The sequence below is a fragment of the Pelophylax lessonae genome, assembly GCF_965119305.1.
Source record: "Pelophylax lessonae genome assembly, chromosome: 4".
Taxonomy (NCBI): Eukaryota; Metazoa; Chordata; class Amphibia; order Anura; family Ranidae; genus Pelophylax; species Pelophylax lessonae.
This window is the reverse complement of record NC_138771.1, coordinates 288,100,445-288,125,841: the sequence shown is the minus strand read 5'-3', so window position 1 is coordinate 288,125,841 and position 25,397 is coordinate 288,100,445. Positions and strand designations below refer to the sequence as shown.

Here is a 25,397-nt window from a genome sequence, read left to right as displayed (position 1 = left end):
AACATGTCACAGATCCCCCTAATTGAGTGTGATTTTTGTGTACAAGAAGCCAGGAGGCTTGGTTTGGGAGCTGACAATCTAATTGTAAAAATGTGTAAATGATTGTAGTCAGTGGCAGTACTAGAACTTTACTGTGATAGTATAAGGTATCCTACCTGTCAGTAGCCACAGGGCGATGTCTATACATGTATACTGCATTCCAGATCATTCCTCCAGCTAAGCAGATGCCTCCCGACGGCCACGGACCGCATACGGCCCGCTAGGGTCCGGTACCTCCGACCACGCTGACCACCATGAGGGTGAAGGGTTGTGAGGCCGAGATCCTTCTGCAGACATGCCGCTATTCTGTGCAGGCCGCCGCCATTGTCTGGTAGATCGCACGAGGCCGCCATTTTGGTGTAGCCTCGTGTCTCCAGCATGGGGGCGGCCATGTTTGAGGTGACTCAAACACCTCATGGAGCCAGGGGGAGGAGCCGGCAGGCGTGTTAAGGGGCGGAGCCGCCTCTTTTACCCAGGAAATAGGGCCAAAGACTTCCTGTCTGTAACAAGACAAGCACTGAGCAAGCTGATGAAAACTTCTGTGCATCAGGGATGAGCCTTGGGGTCTGTCTCTCTCTCTGGGGGACACAAAAAAAAAAAAAAAAAAGTTTTTTTTTACTTTGTCATTTTTTGTCGCTGTCAAGTGTCTTGTATAATTATTGACCCTGCCGCATAGGTATCCCCACCTGATCCCCTCAAGGTGGCCGCAGGACCCTCCAGTACCCCACTTGTTTTTAATGCATTATCGGCAGTTTTGGAGTCTTTGGTATCCCGGGTGGAGGTGGCCTGTCAGGGACGGGGATCAAGAAGCGACCCCCGCCTACCCCTATTGTTTATCAGATACTTCAGATACGGATTCGGAACTGGTCAATGCAGTTGCAGGTCCCTCTTAGGGGGCTGTTGTCTCAGGTAATATCTCCTCAGCAGTGAGGAGCACGTTTCTGCCTCCGCCATAGCACAAGAGTGGTGGATGCACTAGTTGTGTCCGTCCGGGAAACCTTTAGTCTTGAGGTTACACCGGCAGAGGTAGCTGAAACTGAGATTCCTTTTTTGGTACTTGTTAGCCTACCAAAAGGGCGAAGGATTTTCCTTTACCCAAATGGGGTCGTTTTGAAACGAACCCCTGTTATTTCCAAACGCATGGCTAGGTGCTATCCGTTTGAGGAATTCCTCTTTATAGGATAGATGGTACCACCTGCTGTCTTGCCACAGACTGTTAGGATAAAAAGACCTCGTAACTAACGAGGACCTTCCTTTTCTGCTCATATAGAGTTGTTCGTTCCGCGAGGGCGGGCGATAAGGCGAAACCCTCCAAAGCCCCTTTAGAGGGGTTTCAAAGGGCGCTGGTCGGGTAAACAAAGAGTCCGGCTCAGCCAAGCCTGAAGAATATAGCCTGATGCGCCCCTACCCATCTCTGGGGTGGGGGGGGGGATGTCTTCACCGGTTTCTGGAGGACACAGGATCGAGTTTCGATCACTTCCACCGGTGCGATTCTTCCCTTCTAACATTGAACGGTTTCAGGGGTTCTATTCGAACCTATTCACAATGCCCAGGAAAGAGGGCAAGGTGCGTCCAAATCTGGACTTGGGAAGAAATAGAGTCCATCCGTACAGTGGTGGCCTCCCTGCATCAAAGAGATTTCCTGGCGTCCATAGACATATAGGATGCCTATCTTTATATCCCCATCATCGCAGGACATCAGCGTTTTTTCGCTTTCCCAAAGATCATCCCTGGTTCCCACCAGGAGACTGAACTATCTGGGCCTAAGGTTGGATACATCCTGGGCAAGAGAGTTTCTCCTTGCTGGGAAACTCCAGAAGGTTCAGTCAACAATTCGGATGTTTCTGTCCGTCAATTGGCTGGGACTGATGGTGGCCTTCTTAGAGGCAGTACCGTATACCCAGTCTCATACCCGAATTCTCCTGAAGGAGATTCTTTTTTAATGGAATCAGAATTCCGATTCCCTGGACAATCGGATCCGGTTGAGCGAGCGGACCAGGAAGTCTCCGATGCTCAACCAGGGGAAGTCATTTCTTCCGATAGTATCCAGATTACCAATAAGGGTATCGGAACTGAGAGCGATCAGATTTTGTCTGATTTACTGGATCGAGCAGCTCTAGAGCAGCCCGATTCGGATCCAATCGCATATGGCCTCTTCATCCAGAGGTTTTTCCCTAGCTGTCCCTTCATTGGGACATCCCGGATGTGGATCTGTTGGCACCTTGGCCTAACAGGAAGGTGCGGAGGTTTGTAGCTCGCGCCACAATCCTCTAGCGGACGCAGCAGAAACGCTGATCGCCCCGTGGGGGCAGTATCAGCTACGGCATGCCTTCCATCCTCTCAAGTTGCTGCGGGAACTTCTTCGCAGGATAGAGGTGGAGGGAATTCCAGTTATTCTGGAAATTCTGGATTGACCTCGTCGAGCCTGGTACGCCGACTTGGCGAGGCTAGTCGCGGACGCTCCTTGGAGACTTCCTCTCAGGGAGGATTTGCGGTCTCAGGGACCGATCTTCCATCTTGCTTTACAGTTGCTGGCTTAATGGCCTGGCCATTGAGACCCAGGTACTGAAGGACAAGGGAGTGTCAGCTTCAGTTATTCCTACCTCCAGTTAAAGCAAGGAAAGCGACTTCCAGCACATGGAAGTCTTATATTGCATGGTGTGAATCTATTGGATTTCCCCCACAGACCTATTCGGTGACCCGAATTTTGGTCTGTCTGCAACAAGGGGTTGAGCAGAAACTATCCTTGAGCACGATCAAGGGTCAGGTTTTCGGCGTTAGCAATCTTCTTTCAAGAAACCTTTGGCTAATCATTCCCTGGTGCGGAATTTCATCCAGGGGGTGCGACATCTGGCTCCGCCAGTGTGCGCACCCTTACCGCCTGGTATCTTAATTTAGTGTGGTCGGTTCTTCAGAAACTTCTCTTTGAAGATATTAGGGAGATTCCCTTGCTTACATTCCCAGAAGGTGGCCTTCTTGGTGGCCATTACTTCTGTACGCAGGGTGTCAGAACTGGCCGCATTATCCTGTCGTTCCCCAGATCTGGTGGTTCATAGGGATAAGGTGGTTCTTCTTCCGAATCCATCCTTCCTTCCTAAAGTGGTTTTCGTAAGACGGACTCACTTTTTGTGATCACGGATAGCCCTTGAAGGGGGTTGCCTGTGTCTGCCACGACCATATCTACATGGATCAGTCAGACGGTGGTACAGGCTTATTCTATTAAGGGTCGGAATCCTCCGTTCCCTGTTAGGGCGCACTTCACTCGAGCGCTCAGTACTTCCTGGGCCTTTCGCCATCAGGCGTCAGTGGTCCAGGTATGTAAAGCGGCCACCTGGTCGTCGGTACATACCTTTACAAAATTTTATAAAATTGATGTGATGGCATCGGCGGATGCCTCATTTGGCCGCAAGGTTTTGCAGGCCGCAATTTGAGGAGACCGGTGGTCTACCTCGAGGGTTTTTTTCTGTTTGAAAATTTTTTTGTTGAGTCTCATCATTAAGGATGAGCATTGTAAACTTCTAGTTGGCACCGGTTGGCCCTTCTAGATTTGGATTTGATTTCCATTTTCCCACCCCTCATTTGTGATACTGCTCTGGGACTTCCCGAAGGTGCTGTATCACCGAGGACTACGTCTGTCAATGAGCGATAGAGAAAAATGGATTTTTGTAAAATCTTACCGTAAAATCCTTTTCTCTTAGCTCATTGACAGACGTAGTACCCGCCCCTCTGTTTTTGAGTTGGGTTGGGTTAAATTCTCTAAGCACTGCTTTTGTGACATAACTGATTTGCTGTGGCAGAGAGAGAGAGGATATACCCTCGGGGACTGCCCCTGGGGTGTGGCCAGAGCATTTTTCATTTCCTGTCTAGTCCTACTCCTGTGGAGGCAACATAACCCGAAGGTGCTGTATCACCGAGGACTACGTCTGTCAATGAGCTAAGAGAAAAGGATTTTACGGTAAGATTTTACAAAAATCCATTTATGTCACAGTACATAGTGCCCCACAGGATAGCACATTTTGCTCCTTGCAACTCTGTTTTAAAGGATGTTTGGAGGAGGACTGCTGTGGGATGTTTGGACAGCTGTGCACACATACAGTGCATCTGGAAAATATTCATAGCGCTTTACTTTTTCCACATTTTGTTTTGTTACACCCTAATTCCAAAATTGATTAAATTCATTATTTTCCTCAAAATTCTACATAATGACAATGTGAAAGAATATTGATAAAAATCTTTGCAAATTTATTAAAAACAAAAAAAGTCACATGTTCATAAGTATTTGCAGCCTTTGCCATGACACTCAAAATTGAGCTCAGGTACATCCTGTTTCTTCTGATCGTCCTTGAGAGGTTACTACAACTTGATTTGAGTCCACCTGTGGTAAATTCAATTGATTGGACATGATTTGGAAAGGCACACACCTGTCTATATAAGGTCCCACAGTTAACAGTGCTTGTCAGAGCTCAAACTAAGCCATGAAGACCAAGAAATTGTCTGTAGACCTTCGAGACAGGATTGTATTGAGGCACAACTCTGGGGAAGAGTACAGAAAAAATTAAGCAGCATTGAAGGTCCCTATGAGCACAGTGGCCTCAATAATCCGTAAATGGAATACGTTTGGAACCACCAGGACTCTTCCTAGAGTGGGCCGCCCGCCCAAACTGAGTGATCAGAGGAGAAAGGCCTTAGTCAGGGAGATGACCAAAAACCCGATGGTCACTTTGACAGAGCTCCAATGTTTCTCTGTGAAGTGAGGAGAACTCTTCTGAAGAACAACATTCTCTGCAGCACTCCACCAATCAAGCCCGTATGGTAGAGTGGGGAGGCGGAAGCCACTACTCAGTAAAATGCACATGACAGCCCGCCTGGAGTTTGCCGAAGGGCACCTGAAGGAAACCAAATTCTCTGGTCTGATGAAACAAAGATTGAACTCTGGCCTAAATGGCAATGATCATGTCTGGAGGCAACCAGGCACCCCCTATCACCTGGTCAATACCATCCCTATAGTCAAAGCATGGTGGTGGTAGCATCATGCTGTGGGGATGTTTTTCGGCAGCAGGAACTGGGAATCTAGTCAGTATTGAGGTAAAGATGAATGTGGCAATGTACAGAGACATCCTTGATGAAAAACTGCTCCAGAGCGCTCTGGACCTCAGACTGGGGCGAAGGTTTATCTTCCATCAGGACAACAACCCTAAGCACACAGCCAAGAAAACAAAGTAGGGGCTACGAGACAACTCTGTGAATGTCCTATAGTGGCCCAGCCAGAGCCCAGACTTGAACCCAATTAAACATCTCTGGAGAGATCTGAAAATTGTTGTATACCAATGATCCCCATCCAACCTGATGAAACTTGAGAGGTCCTGCAAAGAAGAATGGGAGAAACTGCTAAAAATAGGTGTTCCAAGCTTGTAGCATCATACTCAAAAAGACTTAAGGCTGTAATTGGTGCCAAAGGTGCTTCAACAAAGTATTGAACAAAGGCTGTAAATACTTAAGTTCATATGATTTTTTCCGTTTTTATTTTTAATAAATTTGCAAAGATTTCAAACAAATTTCTTTCATGGTGTCATTATCGGGTATTGTTTTTAGAATTTTGAAGACAATAATTCATTTAATCCATTTTGGAATAAGACTGCAACACAACACAATGTGGAAAAAGTGAAGCGCTGCACTGTATACTGGAGCTATGTGACAGTTAGTTAGGCAACTGTGGTACAGAGCTGCCATTCTCAGCCTCAAAGGATGCCTTGCAATAATGTCCACATCTTAGGGAACCACTGCTAAAAATTATACCTACAGGACAAGGTTCTTTAGCATGATCAGTACATTTTGGATATAATAAGTAAATGAATAAAGAATATGGCATACATAACACCTTTGTCGACTCAGAGCAAATCATTTTGTACCACCCCATGCTGTACAAGACAAAGTTATTTTTAATAATAATATGAAATAAAAATTAAAAATGACTGAAAAGGAAACGTGAAGAAGTGTATTTTTGCATTGCTTTCCTGTGAAGAATTGCCCCCTGGCATTAGCGAACATTGTAGTGCCCCTTACATTGGTGGTAAATTGGAGGAACCCCTTTAAATTGTCATTGGGAAAAGGGAGCTCTTACAATGGTGGTCACTGGGAACAATGCCCTATACATCAGTGGTCAATTTAGTGACTACTTATGTTTGGGTTGTAAATGAGAATAATGGCTGCCTTGCACTGGAATAAATACCAGTAATTGGGATACGTACCCCATTTCATTGGAAATTAGTGGAACGAATGACAATTACATTGGTGGTCACTGTAAAATATGTCCACTTATAGACCACTAAAGATAATCCTGACATCAGTGTTTATTTACATTTTCATTGGCTCTGCTAAATTGCATCAGTGCTAAACCTATGCAGGCAAAGTCATGGGGGAAATCAATCAGCCATTGCTCAAGAAACCCTAAGAAAACCCAGGAGGAACCCAGGGTCGAGAACGCCTAGTCTAGAATTTTTTAGATGGTATATCTTGTTTTATATATTAGTCTGCATAAAGACCCTCTTGCAGATTTCCTAAAAAAACATCCTGACAGTATTGAATACTATACTATATTACTCTAGTTTATATGTACATTAGCTGAACAGGTTTTGGCCAAAAAATGTTAGTCCTTCCCTAAATGTAAGAACCACTGTCAGGTTTATCTTGCTGTATGTGTTTTCATTGGTGAGATTAACCAACTCTATGTGTCTTGTTGACCACTGTCAACAGAACTAAAAGTGAGGGAAATTTCAAGTTTCTGGCCTCATGCACACTGGACGTTTTTGGAGCTGCTGTTCGCAGCGTCAGACGTTTTTTTTTTGCAGCTGCAGAACGCCCATCCAAGTTATTCTATGGTTTAATGCACACATAGAGCTTTTAAGAGCTCCAAGTGGCATAGGCGTTTTACAGCTCCAAAAAAAACCCAGGAACTGTGCGTTCTGGAGCTGCAGCGTCAAGCTGTAAACACGTCTGACGCTGCTAAAGGCTGAATAACATTGCTTATTGTGCTTTAAGCCATGTTATACATTTTTTTTCTTCCATTCAAAATCAATGGTTCCCTATGGGAGCCTATTGATTTGAATGGAAGTCGCACCACAAGTCGGATCAGGATGATCCGACTTGCGGTGCGACTTGCGCTGTGAGTATCTTGAGGGGGAACTCCACGCCAAAGTGGGGAAAAAAATGGCGTGGGGTTCCCCCCCAGGTTCCAAACCAGGCCCTTCGGGTCTAGTATGGAATTTGAGGGTAGCCCCATGCCGAAAAAACGGCGTGGGGTCCCCCCCTAAATCCATACCAGACCCTTATCCGAGCATGCAGCCCGGCAGGCCAGGAAAGGGGAGGGGACGAGCGAGCGGCCCCACCCCCCCTAGACCATACCAGGCCACACGCCCTCAACATGGGGGGGTGTGGGTGCTTTGGGGCAGGGGGGGCTCTGTACCACCCCACCTCAAAGCACATTGCCCCCATGTTGATGGCACCTGGCCGGATGTTGTGGGGGTCTGCGGGCAGGGGGCTCTTTGGAATCTGGAAGCCCCCTTTAACAAGGGGGCCCCCCAGATCCCGGACCCCTCCCTATGTGAATGGGTATGGGGTACACTGTACCCCTACCCATTCACCCCATAAAAGGCAGTGTGTGTAAATAACGACAAGAGACGTTTTGAAAAGTTTATTAAAAATCTTCATCTGTTCTTCTCCACTCCGGTCTTCTCCTCTCCTCCGGTCTTCCCTCTCTTCCGGTCTTCTCCTCTCTTCTGGTCTTCTCCTCTCTTCTGGTCTTCTGCCCTCCGCTCTTCTGCTCTTCTGCTCTTTTGCTCTTCTGCTCTTTTGCTCTTCTGCTCTTTTGCCTCCTCTGGTCTTTTGCCTCCTCTGGTCTTCTTCTTCCTCTGGTCTTCTTCCTCTGGTCCTCCTCCGACGCTGTCACCGGTGATTATGCCGGTCTCCGGTCTCTGCAGCTTGTTATATAGCCATCAGTGAGGCCCCGCCCCCTTATGTCACCGACATCGGTGACATAAGGGGGCATGGCCTCCCGGTGACATCATCGGAGGCCCCGCCCCTAATGACTATATAATAAGCTGCAGAGACCGGAGACCGGCATAATCACCGGTGACAGCGTCGGAGGAGGACCGGAGGAAGGCAAAAGAGCAGAAGAGCGGAGGACAGAAGAGCGGAGGGCAGAAGAGCAGAGGGGAGAAGACCAGAAGAGAGGAGAAGACCGGAGCGGAGAAGAACAGATGAAGATTTTTAATAAACTTTTCAAAACGTCTCTTGTCGTTATTTACACACACTGCCTTTTATGGGGTGAATGGGTAGGGGTACAGTGTACCCCATACCCATTCACATAGGGAGGGGTCCGGGATCTGGGGGGCCCCCTTGTTAAAGGGGGCTTCCAGATTCCGATGAGCCCCCTGCCCGCAGACCCCCAAAACCACCGGCCAGGGTTGTGGGGATGGTGGGGGGCCCCCCCTGACCCAAAGCACCCACACCCCCCCATGTTGAGGGCGTGTGGCCTGGTATGGTCCAGGGGGGGGGGCGCTCGCTCGTCCCCTCCCCTTTCCTGGCCTGCCGGGCTGCATGCTCGGATACAGTTGCATGACCCGAAGGGCCTGGTTTGGAACCTGGGGGGGAACTCCACACCATTTTTTTCCCCATTTTGGCGTGGAGTTCCCCCTCAAGATTCTCACAGCGCAAGTCGGATCATCCTGATCCGACTTGCGGTGCGACTTCCATTCAAGTGAATAGGCTCCCATAGGGAACCATTTTGAATGGAGGCAGAAAAAACGCTGCTAAGAGCTACGTGGCCAAACGTGCAATAACGCTAATGGAAAAAGCTACTGAAAGCATGTTTTTACAGCTGCTTTTTCCCGGCGTCAAGAAACAGCTTTGGAGCTCGTTTTTATGACTCCCTGTGTGCATGGAGCCTCTGAGTTGTCACCAGAACAGGACAAGATATTTTTCAACACTTTGGATAGATATGCTCTTACTTCCATTTGTGTCAACAGGAACTGAAGGGGAATTTTGCTAAATTGGACACAGATAGATGTAACTAACAGGGGTTTAAACCATTCCCTATACTTTACAAAACGAAAAAAAAAAAAAAAATAACATTTTTGGTTTTAGATGTACTAGCTATTTGACAGGATCAATTATCAATTTCAACTCCTGTGTCCACAAATAAGACAATTTGGAGAAAGTTGGGGATAGCTCATTTGCCATCTTCCTTAAAAAAAATATTTCTAATAACCTTTCACATATTCTGCCTTAATAATGTGTGTTTCATCATTGCTGTGGCTTAAAGGGTAAGTTCACCTTTACAGAAAATCTGGACCCCCTTCCTCATCCCCCTGGTCCTACTTACCTGGAGTTTCATGATCACCCGCTGTGAGACATCAGGTCGCCGCTTTACCGGTCTGGGGATTTGAAATTGCGGTGGCTTAATCACTTTAACTGGATCCATTCAAGGAGGAGTGGTCACTACATGTGCGTAAAGGAAGACCACTTCCAAAAAGCTGTCAAAACTTCCCATACCATCAAAGCGATACCCCTGGGACAATTTGTCCGATTAGGACGAAATTGTTCCCACTTGATGGACTACAACAAAGAATCCCTGTCCTTAGAACAAAGACTTTGTGAATGTGGCTACCATAGATCACAAGTCAAAAAGGTTTGCCTCTTAGTTAGACATTTAAATAGAACTAACCTATTATCCAATCAGCCTTCACAACAAACCTGATTACCCAACTTACCAGTGTTTTCTACCAACTATATCTCACAATTTCAAGATATGGCGCATTATAGCTAGACATCTCCCCACTCTATACAGTGATGACATCTATAGGGCTATTTTAGAACAAGGGGTCAGATACATTGCCAGAAAGGCCTACACCATTGGAAATATGGTATCTCCCAGCATGTGCATCTCTAATCACTCATGACTATGAATAATATATACTTATCCTTGTCTTCTTTCCTACATAGACATTTATTAGATATATTTACACCTACTTTACTCGTGATCATTTTATTTCACCACGAGTGTGTTCTTCTTTGGAGATCCCATAAAATTTCTATTCATCGTGCCATTAATTTTTCAAATTATTTCCTTCCTTAGTGGTTTTAATATGATAAAACAATAAAGAATATACTTTTTTGGGTTCAGGGAGGGAGAATTAGCCTTTTTTCATCTTTTCATATCTGCATTTTGGTCATTCGATATTGTTTTACTTTCAGCTTGGGATCATTATTTTTTTACTTCATTATCTTTTTTTTTTTTTTTTTTTTTTTTGCACTTTTTATTTTTTCTATTTAATTCACAGCCTTAGGGGATCTATCAACCTATACCTTTTAACTATAAACTAGCATTCTCCAACATTCTTTTACACACATTCTCACTACACACACTTGTTAATCCTCTGCACATTTGAATGATGGCCAATGATGCATAAATACTCCCCCACATGCCTGGCATCTTCATTCCCATGACTAAACTCCATTGGGCAGGGTGAAACACGTTGGGGATGTTGCCTGGTCAGAGTCCAGGCTGAGGTTGCCATTCATACATCTGGTATAGGGACAGCACCAATGTGCAGCTCCAGGGAGTCCTTCCTTTACTACAGAGTTCTGAAGGTAAGGCACAGGTATGCTGTCCCTTAATCACCTATGCAGTACAAGTTTAGAAGGTGTTCACTGTACCTACAGGTAAGCCTTATTATAGCCTTATTGGTAGGTACAAGTTAAAAATTGGACTTTACTACCACTTTAAGGAACAAACTGATAAGCAATTGGGAGACATTTCTGGAATGCTGTTTTCTCTTGCAGGTCCTGCCTTTTACCCCATTTTTATGACTTTAATTAATAGGGATTTTACCACTTCTGAAAGTGATCCCCTGCTTATAGAATGCATAAAGCAAATAGCTGTAACCTTAAACTTCACTTATGATGGTTTTCTGGAGCACAGTTGGGAAAATAAGTATTTGATCCCCTCAAGGTTTTGTAAGTTTGCCCACTTACAAAGAAATGAAGGGTCTATAATTTTTATCATAGGAGTATTTTAAATGATGGAGACAAAATACTTTAAACAAAAAATACAGACAAAACACGATACAAATGTTATTATTATTAATATTCTTATAACACAGAATTTATGTAGCGCCAACAGTTTATGCAGTGCTTTACATTATAAAAGGGAGACAATACAGTAACAATACAATAAAATACAAGAGGATTAAGAGGGCCCTGCTCAGAAGAGCTTTCAATCTAATAGGTTGGGGCAGGTGTTACAAGAGGTTGTAACTGTGGGGAATGAGCTGATGGAAGAGGTAAAAGATTAGCTGGAGGAGTGATAGGCTTACCTGAAAAGATGAGTTTTCAGGGATTGCCTGAAGGCAGCTAGAGAAGTAGATAGCAGGACAGGTTGAGGTAGAGCGTTCCAGAGGATGGGAGAAACTCTGGAGAAATCCTGGAGATGAGCACGGGAGGAAGAAACAAGGGAGCTTGAGCATAGGAGGCCTTTAGAGGAGCGAAGAGGACAGTTTGGGTGAATGGCTTTGTATGTTGTGGTTAGTATTTTGAATTTAAATCACTGGGCAATCGGGGGGCTAGTGTAGGGAAAAAAGGAGAGGGGTGGCAGACACTGAGCAGTTGTTAAGGTGGATAAGCCTGGCAGCAGTTTATAAATTGAGTTGCAGTTCAGTGAGTAAAATAAGCATTTAATCCCCAAGCAAAACATGACTTAGTACTTGGCGGAGAAACCCTTGTTGGCAAGCACAGAGGTAAGACGTTTCTTGTAGTTAGTGACCAGGTTTGCACACATCTCAGGAGGGATTTTCGTCCACTCTTTTTTACAGATCTTCTCTAAATCCTTAAAGTTTTTTGGCTGCCATTTGGAAACTCGAAGTTTCAGCTCCCTCCATAAATTCTCTATAGGATTAAGGTCTGGAGACTGGCTAGGCCACTCCATGACCTTAATGCGCTTCTTCTTGAGCCAGTCCTTTGTTGCCTTGGCAGTATGTTTTGGTACATTGTCATGCTTGAAGACCCATCCACGACCCATCTTTAGTGTTCTGGCTGAGAGAAGGTTCTCATCCAAGATTTTACAATACTTCGCCCCATCTATTGGCCCCTCAATGCAGCAAAATCAGTCTGTACCTTTAGCAGAGAAATAGCCCCAAAGCATATGTTTCCACCTCCATGCTTGACTGTAGGGATGGTGTTCTTAGGGTCATAGTCAGCATTTTTCTTCCTTTGACAAGATTTGATAGTACATGGCCCCGGCCAACGTTCCTTTGATGCGGTAAAGTTGTCCTGTCCCCTTAGCAGAAAAACACCCCCAAAGCATAATGTTTCCACTTCCATGTTTGACAATTGGGATGGTGTTCTTGTGGTCAAACACGGAGAGTTGAGCTGATGCCAAAGAGCTTGATTTTGGTCTCATCTGCCCACAACACTTTCACCCAATTCTCTTCTGAATCATTCAGATGTTCATAAGCACACTTCAGAAGGGCCTGTACATGTGCTTTCATGAGCAGGGGGACCTTGCGGGATCATTGACAAGATTCCCCCATGTAATTCTGGGCAGATTCCTCACTGTTCGCATGATCACTTAAACTCCATGAGGTGAGATCTTGCGTGAAGTCCCAGACCAAGGGAGATTGACAGGTATTTTGTGTTTCTTCCATTTGCAACTAATGGCACCAGCTGTTGTCACCCTCTCACCAAGCTGCATGACAATGGTCTTGTAGCCCATTCCAGCCTTGTGTAGGCCTGCAATCTTGTCCCTGACATCCTTGGACAGCTCTTTGGTCTTGGCAATGGTGGAGAGATTGGAATCTGAATGATTAATTGCTTCTGTGGACAGGTGTCTTTTACACAGGTAACAATCTGTGATTAGGAGCATTCTCTTTAAGAGAGTGCTCTTAATCTCAGCTTGCTACCTGTATAGAAGACACCTGAGAGCCAAAAATCTTGCTGATTATTAGGGGATCAAATACTTATTTCACTCATTAAAATGCAAATCAATTTGTAATTTTTTTTAAATGGGTTTTTATGGATATTTGTGTTGGTTTTCTGTCTCTCACTGGTAAAATAAACTTACCATTAAAATTATAGAAAAACAATGAGTGGGAGGAGGGGCCAATAAGGAACCCTCTAAATAGGGACAATGTTTGTCCAGTACCACATCCTGACAATACATTCCACAAATAGAACCCTAGAAACTACATAAAGGACTTTATCTGTACCACTTATATAAAACATAAAATTGCCAACTCTTTCAGTGTGTGGGGTAGTTACCACTTTACCACCGGAGGATTTTCCTGTCTTACGTCCAGATCACTTTTTGCGATTCGGCACTGTGCGACTTTAACTGACAATTTCGCGGTCGTGCGACGCCGTACCCAAACAAAATTTACGTCCTTTTTTCCCACAAACAGAGCTTTCTTTTGGTGGTATTTGATCACCTGTGTGATTTTTACTTTTTGCGCTATAAACAAAAAAAAGAGCGTAAATTTTGAAAAAATAACATTTTTCACATTTTTTTTTATATGAAATTCCCCCCAAAAAAATGTAAAAATCTAATTTTTTTGAAATTTTTGGCCAATTTGTTTTCTGCTACCTATGTTTGGTAAAAAAAAATCACAATAAGCGTATTTTGATTGGTTTGCGCAAAAGTTATTGCGTTTACCAACTAAGGGAAAGATTTCTGTCATTTTTGGTGTTTTTTTTTTTTTAACGAGTAATGGCTGCGATTGCAATTTTTTTTTTGCGGGACTGCGACATTGCGGCGGACAGATCGGACCCTTGACTGACATTTTTGACACAAGCAGGCGGATCTCCAGACTCGATTCCCCGACGATCGGGGAAGAGCGACGGTGATCGCCGCTGCTCCTCCGCTGGGCCGACTCCCGCTGTGACTGAACACAGCGGGAGCGAGCTTCCGGCGGCGCGCGAGCGCCGCCCAGAAGGGGAGGAGTCCAGCGTTGTAGGTCTAAAAAAAAAAAACTTAAAAAGAAAAAAAAACTTAAAATAGAAAATGAATAAAAAATGTAACCACATTAAGACCGCCCGCCGCAGATTTATTGCGGCAGGCAGCCTCTCCTGCATGAACTGACGTAGCCGTACGTTGGTCGCACGCGTGGTACTGGGGGGCGACCGTGCGCCTCGGCGGCATGCTCCCGCCCCCAAAAGGCAGCTGGGAAGGCGATGCACGGACCAGCGGCACCAATTGCCGCCAGGCACCCGCGATCGATCCCCACTGAGAGAGAAAAACGGTCAGCTGTTGTAAACCCAGCTGACTGTCCTCTCTGAAATGATCGCAGAGTGCCTGTGATCCTGCTATATAGGATCACAGGTCTCTATGATCATTTCACAAATCCTAAAAGGATGAAAAAATGTGATTCCTAATTTTTTAGGGGAAATGTTATATAACAGAATGTGAAATATATATATTGTTTTTTTTTTTTTTCAGAAATGTCACTCTTTTTTTGTTTATAGCGCAAAAAATAAAAATCGCACAGGTGATCAAATACCACCATAAGAAAGCTCAATTTGTGGGAGAAAAAGGACATTAATTTTATTTTGGTACAGCGTCGCAAGACTGTGCAATTTTCTGTTAAAATAATGCAGTGCCGAATCGCAAAAAATGGCCTAGTCATTAAGGGGGCAAATCCTTCCTTTTTTTAACATACAGTCACCAGTCAGTATCCCTAATCACCACCACACGAGTCATGCTGCACTGGTAATAGTATGTGAAAAAAAGAAATTTTTTTTATTTATTTTCTTTTTTTTCCAAAAAAAGTGACAAAATATTACAGCTTCAAAAAAACTCATCATGCCTCTTACTAAATAACTTGTAGTGTCTACATTGCAAAAAGAAGTCATTATTTGGGGGGTATACTATCCTGGCATTTTAGGGCCTCAAGAAATGAAATAGGCCATCAGTACATCAGGATTCATCAGTTTTTAAATATGTATACCATAGTTTGTAGACTCCAAAAGTTTCACACAGACTATAAAAAAATATAGACTGATTTGGGTTATTTTTTACCATAGAAATGAAGCAGAATACATTTTGGCCTAAGTTTACAAAGAAAGGTTATTTTCAAAATTTTATAACAGAAAAAAAAAAAACCTGTTTTTCTGCATTTTTTTTTTTTTTGTTTATATATGTTATATAGTGTAAATATGGGTGGTGCGCTAAATCCAAATAAATATGAACAAATCAATGTACATAAATCAATGTGACCAAAATCATAAAGTCCCAAATTCAAAGTGATGAAACTCTTCAAATTATATGTTCTGGTGATACAAAGTAAAGATGACTAATGGTGATAGGTTCAAATGGTGACTTTGAAATCCCTCCACTTGGTGAAATTCCTCCTTACCGGACGGATATGAAGTAAGTGCAAATTGTGAAATGTTTCAAAAAACCGATTTCTTGTGACCACACAAAAAAGAAATAGTGCTCTTCACCGTGCATGCAATAGCCAAAATGGGCTCTTACCGGAACGGTATATAGACAGCACTCTGCAAACTCATGGGGATGATCCAACTGCCTCCATCGCAGCTATAACAGGCACAGATGTTGGATGAGAAGCCCTGACCTCACAAATGTGCTTCAAGTCCAGGAACTGGCGCTGACACCATCCATCCATCCTGCGGCTGAATCCTTCCTGCCCTGTCCAGCCAATTTCAGGCGCGGAGGATGAAAGCTCTGAATGCTGGGGGAGGAGGGGCCTCCACAAGTGGTCACAAGAAATCGGTTTTTTGAAACATTTCACAATTTGCACTTACTTCATATCCGTCCGGTAAGGAGGAATTTCACCAGGTGGAGGGATTTCAAAGTCACCATTTGAACCTATCACCATTAGTCATCTTTACTTTGTATCACCAGAACATATAATTTGAAGAGTTTCATCACTTTGAATTTGGGACTTTATGATTATGATTTTGGTCACATTGATTTATGTACATTGACTTGTTCATATTTATTTGGATTTAGCGCACCACCCATATTTACACTATTTATTCATTATTTTTCTGGTAGCAGCTTTATCACGGACCAGCGCACTTTTCTTTTTCACATATATATGTTATATGTTTTTAAAAAAACAAGCGGTGATTAAATACCACCAAAAGAAAGCTCAATTTGTGTGGAAAAAAAAAAATAATAATTTGCGTACCGTGTTGCATGGCTGAGCAATTGCAGTTAAAACCTTCTGGAGGTCAAGTGGTTAAAATTACAAGTAACCCTAGGAATACAAGGTACAGCATCCCAAAACTAGTTTGATTGGAATTAATTGCTGCAACTTATAGAACATATGGAATGTCTGATTCGTATAAAAGATGAGGTGAGGTTTTCAAGTCACCTTTTCTTTACTGTTGAAACCATCATTTGAAGTCATTAAAGTGGTTATAAAGGCAGACAATTTTTTTTTATCTTAATGCATTCTATGCATTAAGATAAAAAAACCTTCTGTGTGCAGCAGCCCCCCTAATACCTGAGCCCCATCTCAATCCAGCGATGTTGGACGAGAGTCTGGGCTGTCCAGGAGGCAGGTGCCATTGGGGGTCAATCAAAGTCAGTTAGCCAATGAGGGGAGGGGGGTGGGGCCGGACCATGACTCTGTGTCTGAATGGACACACAGAGCAGTGGCTCGGCTGGGGTGCCTCCATAGCATGACGCTTGCTGTGCGGTCACTCGGCAGGAGGGAGGGGCCAGGACCGCTAGCTAGAGACCCGAGAAGAGGAGGATCCAAGCTGCTCTCTGCAAAACTAACTGCACAGAGTAGGACAGGGGTCTTCAAACTATGGCCCTCCAGTTGTTCAGGAACTACAATTCCCATCATGCCTAGTCAAGTCTGGGCATGTCAGGGTTTTACAATGCCTCATGGGATGTGTAGTTACGCAACAGCTGGAGGGCCGTAGTTTGAGGATCCCTGCAGTAGGAGGTAAGTATAACTCGTTTGTTATTTTTAGATAAAAAAAAAAAAGACTTTAATATTTCTTTAAATTGTGTAGTATTTAGTTTATATATATATATATATATATATATATATATATATATATATATATAATGTATATTCACACAGAGGCTGCCATATTTGCTTATCGTGTACAAATTTGTGCTTTGCTAGTTTTTTCGGAGGTAAGCAGACTTATTACAAATGTTACCTGTACAGTATGTTACCTAAATCTACTGAGCCACTGAGAACTTCCTACAGTGTGAGACCTCTTTGATTCAAAAGCATACGTATGCATGGAGCAAGACTGTAAACATTTTATAATTATGTAACATACAAATGCTCAAATAATTACTCAAAATATACACTAATTGAAAATTCACTTTAGTTTCCCCTTAAGCTAGTTATACATAGGGTTGCTGTGCTGGTAATTTATTTACAGGAAATTTTTGCTTTTCTTCGCAGGTTATAGATTTGGGAGCTGGAAAAGGTTATTTAAGCTCATATTTATCCATGCGTTATGGCCTAAAAGTTTATGGGATTGACTCTTCTCATACCAATACAGATGGAGCTAACAAGAGAAACCGGAAATTGAAAAAATATTGGCAAGTCTATAAAACAAATTCCAGAACCACTTCAAAAGCACAAAAATCTGACCAAAAGGGAGAATATTTATTGCCAACAAATCATTGTCCTGATACAAATGCTGATGAAGATGTTTCAAAACGGAGGGAGGATGATTTAATATTGAAAGGACCATCTATTTTAAACTCCGCAGACAAAATGAGTGTTAATTCTTGCTCTTCTGAGTGGCCAAACCAGAAAGACTGCAGCCACACTTTTCATCCGGTACAGAATGCAGACACGGTGGATCCCTCGTGTAACACTTGTTCGTTTTTGGATGTTTTGCCCACAGGGGCTGTAGAGTTGCCCTCCTTGTCTGAAAATGTTTGCAAAGCCCTTAGTCTCCAAGAAAAAGAAAGACGGAAAATGGAGAACATAAAGGCCAAAAATCTGAAAGAATCACATGTTTATTCACCCCTTACTTCCTATGTCACTGCAGAGACGGAGCTCCATGACATAATTGCTGATCTGGAGGTTATCTTCCTTTCATCTTTCTTTACATGTGTAAACAGCTGTCATTCGTCTGTGACATTCAGAATGCAGACCTTAATTCATTTCACGGTGCAGGGGGATATTTCTTTTTTCTTTTGTCTTTTCCCTTTTATAATTTTAATGGATTTGCCTTAGAATTTGCTCTGGTGTTCTTTCATGTTCACTTTTACTGTCTGTTATCATTTTCAGACTTTATCAAAATTGTCTAGTTGCTGCATAAATCTCTCCTGGAATATTGATATATGTTTTATATTAAGAAACATCAGGGTAAAGCAGTGAGCGTAAATTATTATTATTTTTTGGGGGTGGGTTGATTATAGATAAAACTATTATTTTGTTGGATACAATTTATATTCTTAGAAAAAAATGTGTATAGTTAATCATAGTTATTATACAGTGGTATGAAATTCTTAGGTAACCTTACCATCAAATGGCAATCTTTTTTTTTTTGAAAAGTCTAGCACTCAGACATGCTCAATTATACACTGCTCAAAAACATTAAAGGAACACTTTTTTATCAGAGTATAGCATCATGTCAATTAAAATCCTGGGATATTGATCTGGTCAGTTAAGTAGCAGAGGGAGTTGTTAATCAGTTTCTCTCTCTCTCTACAGGCTAGACAATGGCACAATGACTGCCATTAGGTATTGAGATTTAATCCTCTGACCCATTGTCAGACCCTATGCTGGTGCAGTGGGTCCTGGGTTCCTCCTGGCGCACGACAATGCCCGGCCTCATGTGGCAAGAGTTTGCAGCCAGTTCCTGGAGGATGAAGGAAGTGATGAATGAATTGCCCCCATGCTCGCCTGACCTAAAGCCAATAGAACACCTCTGGGACATTATGTGTTGGTCCATTCAACGCCACTAGGTTGCACCTCAGTCTGTTCAGGAGCTCAGTGATTTCCTGGTCCAGATCTGGGAGGAAATACCCCAGGACACCATCACCATCCGTTGTCTCATTAAGAGCATGCCCAGATGTTGTCAGGCATGCTCACAAGCATGTGAGGGCCATACAAACTACTAAGTACCATTTTGAGTTGCTACAATGAAATTTAGGCAAAATGGACTAGCCTGCTGCATCATTTTTTCACTTTGATTTTTGATTTCAGCCCTCTGTAGGTTAATGTTGTTCCTTTCCAGCAAATGATGTGGCATCCTTTTGTTCCTAACACACTACCCAGTCCATATCAGTATAGATATCCAGCATGATATTTTTCCCCGTTGAGATCTGATGTGTTTTCAAGGCGTTCCTTTAATTTTTTTGAGCAGTCATTGTATTTGCTGTTACCCATCTTACTGTTCTTTCAAATGGCTACAATCTACTGTCAACTGAGTAGAAAAAAAAACATACAGTATTTAAATATATATATATGTATATATATATATATTTATATATATATATATATATAGTCCCACTTTGTGTGTGGGATAAATGACCAGGTGCTCACTAACAAAATGATCCATACAAATCCAAGAAAGGCACTCACAGGTTTTTCAGCAGAGATAAATCAACACAACTAGTTTTCTTGTGGGTGTTTCAATGGAGCTCAGTCCATCTTTCTCAAGACACTAAAACATGCAAGTGAACAGACTAATAAACCCAAAGTCCCACCCACCAACAACACCCCCTAGTGATGACATCACACAGACCAAGGCTAAAACAGACACATGCAACATAGAAGTTAATGATAGATCACAAAATGAACAAATTATAATAGTCCACCAAGAAAGCAAAAAATACTATATCCTGGCTTAAATGAAGCTATCCTGAAGTAGCTCCTGCTTAAAAAAAGATCAATGCAGAAGAAGTTGAACAAAGCGAAAAAGCATATTATACTCACAAGATAGGTGCCGTTGCACATGCACGTTGCACAAACACCAGGCAGGACCATTTATAATTAATAATAAACAAGTGATGTGCTAGGGCAACATAGGAACAAATGAAAAATAAAAATGATTCCTAGCACATCACTTATTAATAAAACAACTAGACTACTATATATACAGTGCTTTGCGAAAGTATTCGGCCCTCTTGAACTTTTCGACCTTTTGCCACATTTCAGGCTTCAAACATAAAGATATAAAACTGTAATTTTTTGTGAAGAATCAACAAGTAGGACACAATCATGAAGTGGAACGAAATTAATTGGATATTTCAAACTTTTTTAACAAATAAAAAACTGAAAAATTGGGCGTGCAAAATTATTCAGCCCCCTTAAGTTAATTCTTTGTAGTGCCACCTTTTGCTGCGATTACAGCTGTAAGTCGCTTGGGGTATGTCTCTATCAGTTTTGCACATCGAGAGACTGAAATTTTTGTCCATTCCTGCTTTCAAAACAGCTCGAGCTCAGTGAGGTTGGATGGAGAGAGTTTGTGAACAGCAGTTTTCAGTTCTTTCCACAGATTCTCGATTGGATTCCGGTCTGGACTTTGACTTGGCCATTCTAACACCTGAATATGTTTATTTGTGAACCATTCCATTGTAGATTTTGCTTTATGTTTTGGATCATTGTCTTGTTGGAAGACAAATCTCCGTCCCAGTCTCAGGTCTTTTGCAGACTCCATCAGGTTTTCTTCCAGAATGGTCCTGTATTTGGCTCCATCCATCTTCCCATCAATTTTAACCATCTTCCAACCATCTGAAGAAAAGCAGGCCCAAACCATGATGCTGCCACCACCATGTTTGACAGTGGAGATGGTGTGTTCAGGGTGATGAGCTGTGTTGCTTTTACGCCAAACATAACGTTTTGCAGTGTTGCCAAAAAGTTTGATTTTTGGTTTCATCTGACCAGAGCACCTTCCACATGTTTGGTGTGTCTCCCAGGTGACTTGTGGCATACTTTAAACAACACTTTTTATGTATATCTTTAAGAAATGGCTTTCTTCTTGCCACTCTTCCATAAAGGCCAGATTTGTGCAGTATATGACTGATTGTTGTCCAATGGACAGAGTCTCCCACCTCAGCTGTAGATCTCTGCAGTTCATCCAGAGTGATCATGGGCCACTTGGCTGCATCTCTGATCAGTCTTCTCCTTGTATGAGCTGAAAGTTTAGAGGGACGGCCAGGTCTTCGTAGATTTGCAGTGGTCTGATACTCCTTTCAATTTCAATATTATCACTTGCACAGTGTTCCTTGGGATGTTTAAAGCTTGGGAAATCTTTTTTGTATCCAAATCTGGCTTTAAACTTCTCCACAACAGTATCTCGGACCTGCCTGGTGTGTTTCTTGTTCTTCATGAAGCTCTCTGCGCTTTAAACGGACCTCTGAGACTATCACAGTGCAGGTGCATTTATACGGAGACTTGATTACACACAGGTGGATTCTATTTATCATCATTAGTCATTTAGGTCAACATTGGATCATTCAGAGATCCTCACTGAACTTCTGGAGAGAGTTTGCTGCACTGAAAGTAAAGGGGCTGAATAATTTTGCACGCCCAATTTTATTATTTTTCTATTTGTTAACAAAGTTTGAAATATCCAATAAATTTTGTTCCACTTCATGATTGTGTCCCACTTGTTGTTGATTCTTCAAAAAAAATTACAGTTTTATATCTTTATGTCTGAAGCCTGAAATGTGGCAAAAGGTCGAAAAGTTCAAGGGTGCTGAATACTTTCGCAATGCACTGTATATATATATATATTTATAATATTGAAAAAAATGAGTGCGCTCAAAATTGAATAAAGCATAAAGCAAATGCTGATAGCTAGTAAATGAGATTAGGAGGTCATAATAAACCTTTTAGGTGAAGTCCATAAACGTCAAACAAATATATAGTGAATAAATGACCACTTGAAGAGTGCAGACACAATAACGTGCAAGATTTCATATATATATATATATATATATAAATATATATATATATATATATATATATAATTTGTAAGTGATATAAATGTGAATAAAGTCTTCAAAGTCGACTACCATAGGCAATTTCTATCCTCAAGGTGACTACGGAAATCGATATTGCATGCAACACCACGTGACCAGATAAAGGCAATGGGTAAAAGATACACTTATATGACTGAAGACATAATAACGACATGAATCGGCAGGTGGTGAACTCAGGAGGGTAGGCATTCATCCATTGTCTGGTTATCACTTTTCTGGCAGTGAACAGCGTTTCCCTCTTGCTTCCATAGTCTGGGTCTTTTTCTCCTTTTCTCCATTCACATTTATATCACTTGCAACTGATATACATATATCTGTGCGACCACCTTGCCGAGAATAGCCTCCTTGATCCTCTTCAGTCTGGATTTTGGCCTCAACACTCCACTGAAACTGCACTCCTAAAGCTGACAAACGATCTGCTAACGGCCAAAACCAATGGACACTATTCTGTACTCCTATTTCCAGACCTTTCTGCTGCCTTTGATACGGTTGACCATCCCCTCCTCCTCAAAAAACTCCATGCCTTTGGTCTCCGTGACTGTACTCTTCACTGGTTATCTTCTTACTTATCTAACCGCACCTTCAGCGTTACCTACAATTCTACTTCCTCCTCTTCTCTTCCCTTCTCTGTTGGAGTCCCCCAAGGCTCTGTTCTTGGACCCCTCCTATTTTCAATCTACACCTCCTCTCTAGGTCAGTTGATAGCCTCCCACAGCTTCCAATACCACCTCTACGCTGACGATACCCAAATCTACCTATCCACTCCTCAGCTCTCTCCCTCAGTCTCCTCACGCATCACTAATTTACTATCAGATATATCAGTCTGGATGTCTCACCACTTCCTCAAACTAAATCCATCCAAAACCGAACTTATAATTTTTCCTCCACCGCGTACCCCTTCCCCTGATTTCTCCGTCAATATCAATGGCATTACCATCAGCCCATCCCCACATGCCAAGGTCTTAGGTGTTGTCCTGGACTCTGAACTCTCCTTCAAACCCCACATCCAATCGCTCTCCAAATCTTGCTGCCTCAGCCTCCGCAACATCTCCAAAATACGCCCCTTTCTAACCAAAGACACAACAAAACTCCTAGTTCACTCCCTGGTCATCTCGCGCCTCGACTACTGCAATTCCCTTCTCATTGGCTTACCTCTACACAGGCTATCCCCCCTTCAATCCATCATGAATGCTGCCGCCAGACTCATCCACCTCACCAATCGCTCAGTGTCCGCCGCTCCTCTCTGTCAAGCCCTCCACTGGCTTCCGCTCACCCAACGAATTAAATTCAAAATACTTACAACATCTTACAAAGCAATCCACAGCCTAGCCCCCAGCTACATCACCAGCCTCATCTCAAAATACCAACCTAATCGCTCTCTTCGTTCTTCTCAAAACCTCCTGCTCTCTAGCTCACTCATCACCTCCTCCCATGCTCGCCTCCAGGACTTTTCCAGAGCCTCTCCAATCCTATGGAACTCCTTACCCTTATCTGTCCGATTATCCCCCACTCTATTAGCTTTTAGGCGATCTCTGAAAACCCTCCTCTTCAGAGAAGCCTATCCTACCAACCCCTAACAAATGCACCTTCTTTTCTCCATAAACCCATCCCCCCACAGTTATTGACTTTTGTTTCACTTGACCCTCCCTTCTAGATTGTAAGCTCTAACGAGCAGGGCCCTCTAGTTCCTCCTGTTTTGAACTGTATTGTAACTGTATTGTCTTCCTTCACATTGTAAAGCGCTGCGCAAACTGTTGGCGCTATATAAATCCTGTATAATAATATGAACTCTTGCTCGTTATTGTGTCTGCACTCTTCAAGTGGTCATTTATTCACTATACTGTATATTTGTTTAAAGTTTATGGACTTCACCTAAAAGGTTTATTATGACCCCTAATCTCATTTTCTAGCTATCAGCATTTGGTTTATGCTTTATTTAATTTTGAGCGCACTCGTTTTTTTCAATATCTCACATTTTCTCCTATGTCCTAGGAGTTCTAGGTGCTGCCACATTACATAAAGGGTTAGCAACATCCTTCCTTATCACATTTTATATATATATATACAGTATATACATATATATATATATATAGGCGACCCTCCAACCCACCCCACGATTTTACCGCTGGGGAAGGTTCATTGTTACCAAGCAACAGTTTATTAAAAAAACACACAACAGCGGTTTTTGGGGCCATTATTTTTAATGTGGTGTGCATTCTTTCCTAAAAGTGCCGTTGCTTTCTTTTTCTAGGAATCCATTATGGTTGGCTTGCATACATGTGGGGATCTTGCTCCGAATACATTGCGTATTTTTGTTGCAAAACCAGAAGTTAAAGCTGTGTGCAGTGTTGGTTGCTGTTATCATTTTCTGTCAGAAGAGTTTGATAATCGAGAAGGTATGGCAATGTTTTTTTCCTGATATTACTTTAAAAATGTATTTTGTTTCCATTCACCTGTCAAAATGTTATGTCCTTTATATGTCATACTTCATGAAGTGTTACAGAAGATGGTTCTTCCTAAAACTGAACTCCAGGCAAACAGCTAAATACTCAGATCTAACACACACATAGAAAATGTTTTACCTGCCAAAGGATTTGTATCTCTGTACATCTAGTTCTCACATTTACACAGCACTAACGCACAGCCAGGAGGAAGACACTTCTGGACAGTGAAGGATGCAACGCAGACTGATTAGGCCTTCTCTTTGCTCACTCTGCTCTCTTTTCCTGTCACCATGTTTCTTGTCAACATATTTGCATGCAGCGCACTTGATTGTATTCCAGTCCTGCTCCTCCGTATCCTACTCTAATCTTTGCCGTACAGGGGATAGTAAGAAGTTACTATGAAAAATGCAAGTATTTTGCATTTAAAAAATCATTTACTAATGTATTCATGAATATAGAGCTGTGTTCATTTGTGTTTTATATCTGCCTGGAGTTTAGCTTTAAACTATTTTTGTAGTAGTAGTTGTCTTGTAGCGATAGTTATTGCGGTTAGTAGTTGTATGAAAACGTACTCCAAAATATAACACATTTTGGAATTCATATGTTATAAATGTCTGCTTGAGTTCGAACGAAACCATGTTTTTGAGCCCCCTCCCCACATTTTTGGGAGCTTTTCCTATAATGTGCAAATATATTCAACATATTTGTACATATTGGCAAACTTGCTTTGGAAAGTATGTTTCTCCAGCAATGCAGCCGTTCTACATTTAGTGACTCGCGTATTCACCTGGGCTTCTCCTGGTTTTGGAGACTTCATTCATCTTGAAAGGCCAGACCGGGATGACATAACTCATGTACATTTGTGCAGGGCAAACTTTTAGAAAAAGGTATGCTGTCAAGCTGGGAAGAAGCAGTTATGACAGACA

The 25,397-nt window shown here is 42.5% G+C and overlaps 1 protein-coding gene across 2 annotated transcripts in view; it reads left to right on the top strand.

The window, feature by feature from the left end:
• Positions 1-25,397, top strand: part of METTL25 (methyltransferase like 25) — a 370,840-nt gene that overhangs the window by 181,650 nt on the left and 163,793 nt on the right. For both annotated transcript variants that reach the window (XM_082253366.1, XM_082253365.1), the window contains exons 5-6: positions 17,484-18,116; positions 24,279-24,423. In XM_082253366.1, coding sequence (XP_082109492.1) covers positions 17,484-18,116; positions 24,279-24,423 — 778 coding nt within the window. The remainder of the gene's footprint in view (positions 1-17,483; positions 18,117-24,278; positions 24,424-25,397) is intronic.